Genomic DNA, 12,906 nt, shown 5'->3' on the forward strand with positions numbered 1-12,906 from the left:
CCAATAACTACAACCAGTAACCTCATGAGAAGTGCTTTTTGGAAGTGTTGAGGTAATCCAGCCAACAATTAAACTGTCTTCGGATGGGAGGAAGTGCCATGCACCAGAGAATTTCCAAGGGAGTTTCACTTCTCACCTATGGGAGCTCACTTCCTTCCTGTGACACATCTATAAATAATTGGAAGCCTCTTAGCTTTGAAACAGACTCCTAGGAGATCAGCAGCAACAGCCGGTTCTGAGTTCAGGTAAGAGAACTTGCCATCTATCAACACCATCTAAACAGCCCAGTTCTGCCAGTCATCTACCTCGATGTATACAAGGTCACATCTAAAGGAGCCCTTTCCATTAGGACAAAGTATACCCTGGAGGGTGGGAATTTCCATGTTTATCTTTGTACTTCAGTACCTAGCACAATATTCAAGACAGTAGGTGCTCAATAAATACTGGTTGAATTGTTTAATTTATCGTATATATACTATACACCTACTATGTTCAAGGCAAACTAACATCATTCTTTATTTAAAACGAATTAATCACTCATTATAGGCAGGTGTATAAATTAGGCTTTATTTTATTTAAATGTCAAAACAAGTTTCTGGGGTATGTTTAATTATCATCATTTTGGGGCTGAGAAAACAAAACTCAGAGAGGTGAATGGACTTGCCTAAGGCCCAATAGATGTAGGGTGACTCACTGATCCGGTTTACCTGTGACTTTTACAGTTTTAAAACTGAAGTCCTGTGTTTTGGCAACTCTCTCGGTTCTGGGCAAACTGGAACAACCTACACTGATGGGAACTTGTAGGGAGGGACATGAACCCAGTTCTCTTGTCTCCAAACCCAGAGTTCTTGCAGATTTGGGGGGGTTCAGTTTGTTTATTTCTTTTTCTTACATTTAGCAATATCTCAGGTGGACATAAATATAAAACATACCTGGCATATTGCCTGGTACATAGGAAAAATTCAGTAAGTGGTAATGATGATCAGTTGTGTGCCCAGCATATGGGAGCCTAAGGCAAGAGGAAAGATGTATGCCCCATTACATATGTTTTTATGTGTTTTATGTATGTTATTTTCCCAAAACATTAAAGTTGTTGAAAAATATTGAAAAATTTAAAAGTAGCTATATTACAACTCACAACGTTATTGTAAATTTAAATATTTATTTATGCCCCATACATAATTTATTATAATTTTACTTTCTTGGTGAAGACTCATCACCTGTATTTTCATCATATATGTACTTCTGGGGAAAAATTAATCACTAAAGATACATAAAAACATATAGTGTAGCCTGGCTGGTGTGGTTCAGTGGTTGAGCATTAACCTATGAACCAGGAGGCCATGGTTTGATTCCCGGTCAGGGCACATGCCCGGGTGGCAGGCCCAATCCCCAGTAGGGGACGTGCAGGAGGCAGTGATCAATGATTCTCTCTCATCATTGATGTTTCTATCTCTCTCTCGCCCTCTCCCTTCCTCTCTGAAATAAATAAAAATGTATTTTAAAAAACATATAGTGTATATTAAGTAAATAGGAGTACTCATCTTCCCTTCTGTCTTGAGTTCCAATAGGGCTCAGCTTGGCACTGTCAGATTCTGTCTTTATTTAAAATAGTGATATTTTGTTTATCATGGATTTTTCATTAATTTTGATGTTAATGTAAATTAAGTATATTTATAAAATTTAATTTATAAATATAATATTAAATATAACAATTAAAAGATTACAAGATTATCCTATATGATAAAAGCATAATATGCAAATGGACCAAATGGCTAAACAGTGGAACGACCATCCGGACGACCATCCGAGACCACGCTATGACACCCAGTGGCACCAGCCAAGGCAGGGCCGATGCGATTGGTCGGGGGCCCAGCATCGCCCCATGATAGCCCCACAGGGTGTGGCAGGTGGGAGGGGCCTCCCTCCATGAAGGAAGCCCAGGTTCCAGGTACAGGAGGGAAGCCAGTGCTGGCATCCAGGGGAAGGAAGGCCTACTCTTGCACGAATTTCATGCATTGGGCCTCTAGTTATTTATATAATACTAGGAGCCCAGCACATGATTTGAAATCGCACTGCCCACCCTCCCGTCCAGCCCTGCCTCCCTCTCTGGCCCTTAAAGCAGCTGCAGCCACTACTGATCATGACCTCCCCCAGCACAGGCGCATGGAGACCCCTGCTGCCCCACCCCTGACGCTGCACGTGCAACCTCCTGTCCAGTAGAACCATTTCAGAGTCCCGGTTAATTAGCATATTTCTCTATTTTTTATATATGCAAGCAATACTAATTTTCCACTTACATTAGAGACAAAGTTTCCTGTTTAAATAAATTTTGGAGTAAAATAAAGAAATGCGGAAAATATTAACTACTAGAGAGCTGGTACACAACATTTGTTTACTGAGGGGGAGGTGTCCCTCAGCCCAGCCTGCACCCTCTCGTATTCCAGGACCCCTCAGGGGATGTCCACCTGCCGGCTTAGGCCCGCTCCTCGCTGTGAGCTGGGCTTCTGGCTGAGAGGTGCTCCACCCTGTGGGAGTGCACTGACCCCCAGGGAGCAGCTCCTGTGTTGAGCATCTGCTCCCTGGTGGTCAGTGCGCGTCATAGTGACTGGTCGTTCCACCGTTCGGTTGATTTGCATATTAGGGTTTTATTATATAGGATTAAATATAACGATTAAAAGATTATTTAAATCTCAATTTATTATTATTGATATTTCTGAGACTTTTGGTGCTCCCTAAAATTTTGTGCCTGAAGTAAGTGCTTCTTCACTCTAATCCCAGCCCATTATTATTTCATCATAAAACTTAGCAAACACTATAAAGTGCCACTACAGAGCAAGGCTCACCCCAAGAGGAAATCAGTTTTCTCCTGCCTTTTTCCTCTGTGTTTGAGATCCTACTTGATCTTCACCAGGAGTTAAAGGGCCAGGAAAGAGTGTGCTCTTGGATTCATCCCAGTTGTGCCTGACTAAGGTCTTCCTGCAGAGGGCGCTGGGGAGTCAACAGCTCAGGAGGGTGGAGAAGTGTTAGGTGGACTTGGGATGATTGCCTATCAGATCTCGCCTTTCCCTGGCAATGGAATTATTATGAAGTCATTGACTTTCTATTTGCCTTCGGGGCTGAAATGAATCTGCTATCCTCAAATAACCGATCTGATCTCAGACAAATGCCAATGAGAACTAAGCTTCTCTGCCCTGAGGTGGCCATAAAATTGAGACAATTTTCTCCAAGTGTTTTTGGTGGCTCAGCAACAGCTTCTGTGAGTTCTGGTTTTCCCCAGTTTTCCCTGCGGGTCTAGGGTGAGCTACTGGAAGCGAAGATGATATACGTCAACGCACCCGAACAAGTTTTGACATTTTCCCTGAGGTGTCACCCTCTGTCTACTCACTACAAGTGCCTGCTGCTCCAGGCCTTACCTGCTGGGCAATGACGATGGGGCTGGGATAGGGACAGAATAAAAGAGCTGGGACCTGTAGCACCAACTCACACTCAGACCTTGAACAAGCACCTGAAAGCTACTCTTTGAGGAGGCTCAGCAGTTTTCCTTAGTAAGTTAGATGAATGCATCCGACTGTCAGAAATCAGATAAAGCTATGAGGTTTCACCCCCAAGAGACATCTGGGGGAGGCCCATCCCTGGTGACTAGATTGGCTTCTGAAAGCATGAGATGGGAAAACAGTAAGTCATGCTCTTTCCTTTGAATTCCTAGCTCCTGTGGTTTCCAGATTCTGGCACAAGATGAAAAGTTCTTGTCTCCCCCTCTGCCTTCTCTTGGCTGTGTTTTCTCTCTTCTGGACACCTTCTGCTGGGCTGAAGACACTCCATTTGGGAAGCTGTGTGATCGCCACAAACCTTCAAGAAATGCAAACTGAATTTTCTCAGATAAGGGACAGGATGGTATGTGAGGGAGGCACCCTCCCAATTTGTGGCTGCTTCTCCCCTTCTCTACTTGTCTTTCTCTGTCCCCCAATAGTGTGACCATAAAAAGAGACAGGTTGGGGACTCCTTACCAGGAGGATGCATTCCCAGGAAACATCTGCAGTTCATAATTTAAAAGTGTTTTGGAAAGGGACACTGTCCAAGGGTCATGGCAAGGAGGGGATAAGAGGTCTCTATGTCTAAGACCCTGACAGCCATCACCGACCTGTCATTTTCTTGTCTTGTCTTTTTCTGTTTAGCAAGCCGAAGATGAAATCATGGACCTCAGAATCTTGAAAACTGAGTCTTCGCAAGACACAAAGGTATGTGTTTGGCCCATAGGAGTTCTGGGAGGAAATGTGAGCCAGGGGCATCTCTATCACTCTGAGTCTTGTCCCTGGCCACCTTCTCCCCACCAACATACTCGTCTTCTTTGTAGCCTGCAGATCAGTGCTGCCTCCTTCGCCATATACTGAGACTCTACCTGGGCATGGTATTCAAAAACTATCAGACCTCTAACAAACTTATCCTCCAGAAGCTCAGCAGTCTCGCCAACTCTTTTCTTACTATCAAGAAGGACCTTCGGCTCTGTGTGAGTAAGGGTCTTGGGTAAAGGGTTAATCTTAGTACACAGCTTCAATGACTTAGCAACCAAGCTCTTTTTTTTACTCCCATTTAATAGATGGAAAAACTGAGTCCATAAGTTCTAATAGTCTGTGTTGAGCCATGTGACTAGGTAATAAGAACTCAGTTTTATTGACTTTTGGGTATAGGTCCCATCTAAAAAGTCTAAAGAACTATAAAATGCTAGCTATTGGATGTTAATGACAATTATCTTTTATCCACGTAATTAAGGTGAGGTATCTGATGGTGTGTGTACTAGTATATCCGGGGTCCAGGCAGCCAGTCATTAGGCCATTGGACTCAATATCAAGATAGGGCCTCAGTAGGATCTAGGGATCCAATTCTTTCTTTCCATGGGGACTCTCTGGGAGGGGGGCAGACTAGAGCAAAGTAGGGGGTACAGGCCAGATGACACTGTGATCACAAATTCCTCCAGTGTCACCTGTTTCTAAAAGAAGCAATGAGCTCTGTATTTGAGCCTAAAGAGCTGGTTTTCTGATCTATTGATGACTAGATTAATGATCTTAAATGATGAGATCTGATAAGACTTGTCTATGAGAAAGGAGTACCTATAGAAAGAGTAGAATTCCCACTTACTTCATGTTAATGGCAGATAATTGAATACTTATAAAACCTATTACTCTTTGGCATTCTTTTCAGCATGCCCGTATGACATGCCCTTGTGGGGAGGAAGCGATGGAGAAATTCAACCAGATTCTGAGTCGCTTCGAAGAGGTATATGCAATTTTGGCTTTGGTTGGGATGAGTGTGTTTTCAGAACTGAGATCATAAATGAGTGGGATGGGTATTCACACTGGGAGAAATCCTGTAGCCCTCAGGGTAATAGCTCTCTGAAGTCATGTGGTCTGTCTCTCTGCTGTACCCCAGTGACACCCAGGCAGGCTTAGAAGGGTGCTTTCTCTGAAAAAATGCTTTAAGAATTAAAAGGGAATGGCCATCAAGTCACTTCAGAGACATGTGATCTTCCAGGTGCACGAACGAGAGGCTATAGTCTTCCAAACATGCATGCACTCATACATGCCCTCAAAAACAATCACTCACAATTTCACCGGTGCCCACCCCATGCTGTTTTTCACCTCATGCCTTTGCACATCTGCCAGGAAGGCCTGGAGTCCACTCCTCACTGACTAATTCTATCCTTTAAGACTCAGCCTACACATCACCTCCAAGAAGGTACTGCTACCTCTCCGAGTTAAGTGCCGCTACTGTTGTCCTGTGTGGACTCCATCATTTATTCACCATGCTACATTTTTTAAAAATATATTTTTATTGATTCCAGAGAGGAAGGGAGAGGGGGAGAGCGATAGAAACATCAATGATGAGAGAGAATCATTGATCGGCTGCCTCCGGCACACCTCACACTGGGGATTGAGCCCGCTACCCGGAATGTGCCCTGACCGGGAATCGAACAGTGACCTCTTGGGTCATAGGTCGACGCTCAACCACTAAGCCAAGCCAGCCGGGCACCACACTACATTTTAACTGCCTGCTTCTGCCTGTCTCCTTCACTAGACTATTAAGGCCCTGTGGGTAGAGGATGTACAATTCATCTCTGGATCCCGAGCCAGCCCAGTGCTTAGCACAATACATATTTGTTCAATTGGAGTATGCAGAGTAAGCAACCCCTGTGTGCATGAGTGCACGCGCACACACCCACACCCACCCACCCACACCTTTAAAAAACACAGCCTCATTACTTTGATCTCTGTGATGCAAGAGGCTTGGGCTATAGTCCTAATTCTGCTACCCCTCTGGCCTTAGTTTCCCTATTTGAGACCAGGGTGATGGACTCAATAATTTTCCTTCCTCTTGTGAGATCTTGAAGTTCCATAACTTCTTCAAGCTCTTCCATCTTGAAAAGAATGCTCTGCTTGTGATCCTCAACAGAACTGCCAATGAAAAAAGAGGATCAATCTTGGGGCTCATGTTGTTTCGTTTTGATTTGCTCATTACACAACTGTGTGTCTTTCAGCTTAAACTTCAGGAAGCGGTGGTGAAAGCGTTGGGAGAGCTAGACATTCTCCTGCAATGGATGGGGGAGATGAGATAGGAGCAACACGATGATACCTCTGACAGCATTTCTGGTCGAGTCCGGTCCTGAGAACTGTGGAGATGTGACCCCAAACCACCATCTCTTTACTTCATCATTTAGTGCTGGTCACTGTGTATATTACTTATTTAATATTTATTTCCTTATTGTAGTTGTTTTCCTTTCTTAATCTACATCATGGGTTTATAAGATTTGGGTGATATCTTTTGTACTGTTGGATGTATTTATTCGTTAATTTATTTATTTATTCTGCTATTTAATCTATTTATTTTTGTACTTGTGCATGTCTTTAAAAATTCGTAGATAATATTTATGACTAGGGCACATTATATATTTTCAAACAGTGAACAAACTGTAACTTCTAGACGAGTGGCTGGGGTGGGTAGTCACTTTTATTAAATTAAGGACGTATTTACTGACTGCCACAATGGTTTTGTCAATGGAAACAATGGTTACTAAGTGGGAGCTGTGGAAGAAGTTCCAGTGAAAAATGACAGACGTGCCTCACAATTACTGACCACCCCACCCAACTCCCCAACCCCATACTTGTGTATCTTCCAGCTGTGGCATCCTGTATGGTAAAAATTGTGTTCTACGAATAAAGTTTTCTTTGCATGATATTTGGTTGGTGTTGAAAAATGCTTCAGGAACAGAAACAATGATGGGGATGAGCTGGAATCTCATATGGCCGAGGGACGGCTTGCTCCTTTGGGGAAGAAGAACGAAAGTGGGGACCCAGGCCTTCTCTCTCCTACGGAATACCTTGCCAGCTCTGATCTCTCAGTTCACTCACATCTCTGATCTCATGATTCTACCCTCCACATAAAGTGACTGTGACTGGAGGAGGGGCTTTAGCCACCCTTACTTTCACCTTATTGGCTTGAACAATGTCCTCTCTGTACCTCGGTTTTCTTCCTCATTTCATGTTCCCATATGTTGGATTTAGAGATCTTGATTACACCACAAATTACAATGGGCAGAAGTTTCTATTGTAGGTTAAGAGCACACACATGTGGAAGATAGTGACTGAGCCTTGCCCAGGAAAGTGCATGAGCCCTCTTTTGAGGTCGTTTCTTTTTGGATTCTGTCCACCCCAGGATCTAGGTTATTCCTGGATCAAGTATTTGTTGTCATGACCAACTAGTAAATCAGTGTTATTCAGGTTGAACTTCCCTGGGCCGTAAGGAGCCGGAATCCTGGCCTGGGCTGCTTGCATCCTTTCTCCCCACCTTGCTCTGAAAGGAACCTGAAGCTTAGCAGTTCAGTGTTTCCAATTTCAGAAACAGCAGGCTGAGGCTGATGCCCTGGCTTCTAGAGAGAGCTCTGCTAACTGCCTCTGGTTTCTGCTCCAAGCCCTCAGCCTGAGACCTGGTTTGTTTAAATTACTTTACTAGTTTTCTTTTTTTTGCCTTCTCATTATACAAGTAGCAACTACCTAATACAGAAAATCTGAAAAATACAGAGAAATATAAAGATAAATTAGAATCATCCATTAGTCTACTGCACATAGGTAACTACTCAAACATTTTGGTGTCTTTTCTTTAAAAAAATGTCTTTATTGACTATCTAGGAAGGAGGAGGGAGAAAGAAATAGAAACATCAATGATGAGAGAGAATCATCCATCAGCTGCCTCCTGCACACCCCTACTGTGATCGGGCCAGCAACCCGGGCATATACCCTGAACTGGGAATCGAACCATGACCTCCTCGTTCATAGGTCAATGCTCAACCACTGAGCCACCGCGTCTGGGCAAGAGAAAGTCTTTCATGCTCCTCTGAAAACAAGGCATCTTCTGCTTTCATGCTCCCCATTGTAATCACCCCTTTTCTGTGAGATTTTTCCTATCACCCTTCTTCTATCAGATTTTCTAGTCACGTGTCTCTTGGTTTTCTCTGACAAGTCTGACGAAAACTTAGCTTCAACTCTCAAGAAAGAGTGGAGAAGTCAACTTCACTGAAGTCAGTGTTAAAATTAGAAACACCACCTCTAAGAGACATTGGATGGCAATGAGGAGGCTGGTTTTACCTGCCAATGGTGTGAGTCTCCCAGATGGGCGTGTCTGAGGTTGGCTCACAGAGGTGAGGACAAAGCTCCTTTATTCGCTTTCCTGGGCCTTGCCAACAGGAGGCAGCGGAACAAATGGTGAGAGAATGACTCCGCTATTTCACTGGAAGTTGGGAGGAGAAAAGGTGACACTCTCTGTTCAGCCCAATTGTCAAGAGCACAGTGAGTCAGGCCTTAACTGGAAGAGGCGGGGCTCGGAGGCCTACGGGCAGGAAGCTGTGGATTACAACGGGGAGCGCTAACCCCTTTCAGAGGGCGTTGCTTCACTACATGTTAGAAACTAGGGGAGGAACGTTCGGAACACTTTACAGTAACTCGGGTTCAGAGAGGGAAAGTGACTTGCCAAAGGTTACATAGTGAGTGACGGCAGAGTTGGCACTGGAACTCAGGTTCCTGTATCTCCAGGACATTCAACCTCAAGTCAGTGTAAGAAGAAACACAAGTCATCCTGGTTGGAAACGAAGAAGTAAAACTACCTTTATTCATAGAAGACATGCTCATCAAGGTGGGCTCATCTGATGGAATTTACAAAAAGCTACTAGAACTATTAAGGAAGCTCCATTTGGTAGCAGAATATAAGCTCGAGATACACAGGTCAATTGGAATTCCATTTACCACAAATTGGACATTTTTTTTTTAAAAAAAGACTATCATAGCATCAAAGATTTTACATACTTGGGCATAAATTAGGGACAAACGATGTGAAAGGTATCTCCACATTAGAAACTGTAAACCATTGTTGGGAGCAATGAAAGATGATGGAATAATGAAGAGCTTTACTGCCAGATTCTTGGGTTGGAAGTCTCAGTATTATCAAGATGCCAATTCTCTCTGAATTGATCTATAAATTCCAGGCAATCACAATTAAAACTTCAGCAACCTTATTAAGGTAGAAATGGACAGATTCACTTTAAAACTCATATTAACATGCAACAGACCTAAAATAGCTTCGACAAAGAACCAAATTGGAGGATTAATATTTGATTTTAAGATTTATGTAAGACTATGGCCATCAAGAAAGTGTGGTATTGGTGTAAAAATAGACAGATCAATCAGAAAGTCCAGAAAAAGACCCACACATGTATGAGCAATTGGTTTTTGACAAAGGTGCAAAGGTGATTCAGTGGAGCTAGAATAATCTTTTCAAGAAATGGTGCTAAAATAATTAGATAGCATAGGAGGCAAAAATGAATGAATCCCTACCTTATTTCATGTGTAAAAATTAACTCAAAATGGATCACGAATCTAAATGTACAATCTATACTATAAAACTGCTCAAAGAAGCCCTGAGCAAATTCATTTGTGACTTGGAGTTAGCCAAATATTTTTGAGATATGACAGCAAAAGCAGAGGCCACAGAAGAAACAAATCGATTATTTGAACTTCATTAAAGTGAAACTCTTCTTCTTTTCAAAAGATAGGCCATTGTCTGGGTGTAAGTATTTGCAAATCCTGTTTATGATAAGGAACTAGAGTCCAGAAAATATAACGACTACTCAAAACTCAGTTATGTTCCACCTCCTATCAAAGTGAGTTAGAATGGCTTCTAAAGATCCATGCAATACAAAAGAGGCAAGGAAACTAGGGGAAACCCTTGGAACACAGACAATGCCATGAAGTTGAACTAAGATTGTTCCACAAAGGACAGATGATAAGGTTCTGAATCATAAGTTGTTAGAAGGATGAGTATTTGGCTCTGAGCTTCTCAGAGTCTGGAACAAAGAAGAAAACGACGGAATTCACTGAGCACGTCATCTAGATTGTCTCACTCAGTCTTTACAGACCTGCATGGTAGGTCTGTCTTTCCTTCCAATGTCAGAGTCCCGTGATTTTTCCGCAGCTGTTGGGGACCTGGTGAATGCGCAGAAGGATTTTTCCTCTTTACTCGTTTGCATAAAGGATGCTTTTTATTTCATTTGATTGATTTCAGAGAGGAAGGGAGAGGGAGAGAGAGCTAGAAACACCAATGATGTGAGAGAATCATTGATAGGCTGCTTTCTGCACACACCCTACTGGGGATCGAGCCTGCAACCTGAGCATGTGCCCTGACTGGGAATCAAACCGTGACCTTCTGGTTCACAGGTCGATGCTCAACTGCTGAGCCACACCGACTGGGCTGAAGGAGGATTTTAAATGAAACTTCTCACTGAGAAGAAGTCAAGAAAAGTTGGGGAAAAATCAGAAAATATGAAAAAAAACCCACACACCTGTTTGAAGATATTAGAGAGATAACAAGACAGGCATAATTACAGGGCCAAGATATGGGAGCCGGAATCCCGAGAAGTGAGCCCAGCGTTGGGGACAGCTTTTCCCTGAGGGAAGTTATCTAAATTTAGAAAAGTTGATAAAAGTTTGGGAGATTGAGAAGATGTGCAGAACTTTCCACAGATTTACAGGATCCGGGCAATAAAAATCAGTGTTCAGAGCCTGCTGAAGGGGGCCCTAGTAACCGCTCAGACAAGCTTCCGGTTGAAATCCCAAAGTGATACCCTCTGGCAGTCATGGTCATCCCTGAATATACCGGCCCCAGTTGTGGGCTTGATCCCCACTAGGGGGCATGCTGGGGGCAGACGATTAATGATTCTCATCATTGATGTTTTTCTCTCTCTCCCCCTCTCCCCTCCTCTCTGAAATCAATAAAAATATATTTTAAAAATTGTGGAAGTACTTTGTAAAATACTACACAATGGTCTGCCTTTTGGACTAGAGCTGAGAGCTGCCCCTTAGTCCCCAACCCTCATGACATGTGGATTCTGGTCTCATGTTACCGGAAACTGCCCCAAACCAATCACTATGGAGGCACGTGGACATCTTGGGGCCAAGAATTGCTCTGAGCGTAAACTGGGAAAGCTGTTTTACTGAACTCTGTAATCCTTTGGGCCCAACACCCTATAAAGGGAGAATGTGACTTTGTAACATCTTTTGGCTGCAGCAAGTTGGCACCAAGACCTGGTGAGGGGAGTCCCATTCTCACCATCATTGGGCAGCTGTTGGAGCTTGCAGCAGCTGGCTCGCCAGCCCTGATGGCTAAGGTCAGTTCACGGACACACCTATGGAGACACTCTTCTGGGGATTCTCAAAAGACTCGAGGGAGTGAACTCTGTAAGAGCCTGTGCTGTTTACATGAGCAGATGGGGCTTCAGAATTTTGAGATTTTTAATTTGTAATCATAGGCTACTGCAACCTGGACATTCAGGCCATACTATTCCATATAATTATTTTATTGTGGGAAAGCAGAATTAACCAAGATTCAGCAATTAGATCCACTTTCTTATGGGACCATCTCTTGGGCCTGGGAAGAGGGATGGTGACTTTTTTAGGCGGTAAATACTCTGCAACAGGAAATGCCTTCTCTTCAATTTCATGAGCAATATTCAAGAGGGTATTTTTCGGAAATTGAAGGCAGAGTTTATGGAGAGAGCCCTGCTCACTGGCTGGAAGCAGCGTCTACTCTTCATCAATCCTTTCACTTTTGAAGATCCCCTGGATTTGATCAGTTACTTGTGGGCAAAGCCTAGGGATGAGGAGTCCCCCCCACCCCCCCAAAAAAATGGTTAGGAGTGGTTCTCCACCTTCTGGCCCTTTAAATACAGTTCCTCATGTTGTGACCCAACCATAAAATTATTTTCGTTGCTACTTCATAACTGTAATGTTGCTACTGTTATGAATCGTACTGTAAATATCTGATATGCAGGATGGTCTTAGGCGACCCCTGTGAAAGGGTCGTTCGACCGCCAGAGGGGTCGCAAACCACATTGTGTTCAAGCAGTTCTCAACTGCTGGTGGTTAGGTAAGCCTTACCAGGAACAAAATCTCTAGTTTCTCAAGCTCAGACATATCAGGCCTTAGCCTGATTTTCTTTGCTAGTTTTAAGATCCATACTAAGTATGTGTGGTGGAGTGTGTGTGTGTGTGTGTGTGTGTGTGGCAGTTGGCTTGTTCAAAACATTTTACTGGCATCTGCTAGGAGAAGGGTCCTTTCCATCTTCCCTTCCAAGAGCACAAGGCTCTCTCTGGTAGGTAGGGTGTCAGACTCCCATCCATCCTCCAGTCCGGAGCTGTTGTCCCCATTATGTGACTCTCGAGTGACTGTGCTCCAGTTGCTGGATCTCAAAGTGGTCAGCCTCATGCCATAACCTGATCTCATCTTGCTGAATGCATCATTTACATTGTGTTCAAGGAGAAAGCAGTGCTTTCCATCAAAGAAGGATTCAGAGAATCTCTGTGAT

General features: G+C 43.5%; 1 protein-coding gene across 2 annotated transcripts; it reads left to right on the top strand.

Annotated features, from left to right (window-relative positions):
* The first annotated feature begins 124 nt into the window (after window positions 1-124).
* Window positions 125-7,233, top strand: IL20 (interleukin 20). 2 transcript variants are annotated; one of them, XM_014460899.2, is made up of 6 exons: window positions 125-245; window positions 3,710-3,897; window positions 4,179-4,241; window positions 4,358-4,510; window positions 5,203-5,277; window positions 6,536-7,233. In XM_014460899.2, the coding sequence occupies exons 2-6, from the start codon at window positions 3,739-3,741 to the stop codon at window positions 6,611-6,613; spliced, it is 528 nt and encodes a 175-aa protein (XP_014316385.1). In that variant the 5' UTR covers window positions 125-245; window positions 3,710-3,738; the 3' UTR covers window positions 6,614-7,233. The 2 variants fall into 2 exon arrangements, with proteins under 2 accessions (XP_014316385.1, XP_006094955.1); XM_006094893.3 differs by lacking the exon at window positions 125-245 and adding an exon at window positions 2,664-3,548.
* The last annotated feature ends 5,673 nt before the right edge of the window (window positions 7,234-12,906 follow it).

The sequence above is a fragment of the Myotis lucifugus genome, unplaced genomic scaffold, assembly GCF_000147115.1.
Source record: "Myotis lucifugus unplaced genomic scaffold, Myoluc2.0 scaffold_145, whole genome shotgun sequence".
Lineage (NCBI taxonomy): Eukaryota > Metazoa > Chordata > Mammalia > Chiroptera > Vespertilionidae > Myotis > Myotis lucifugus.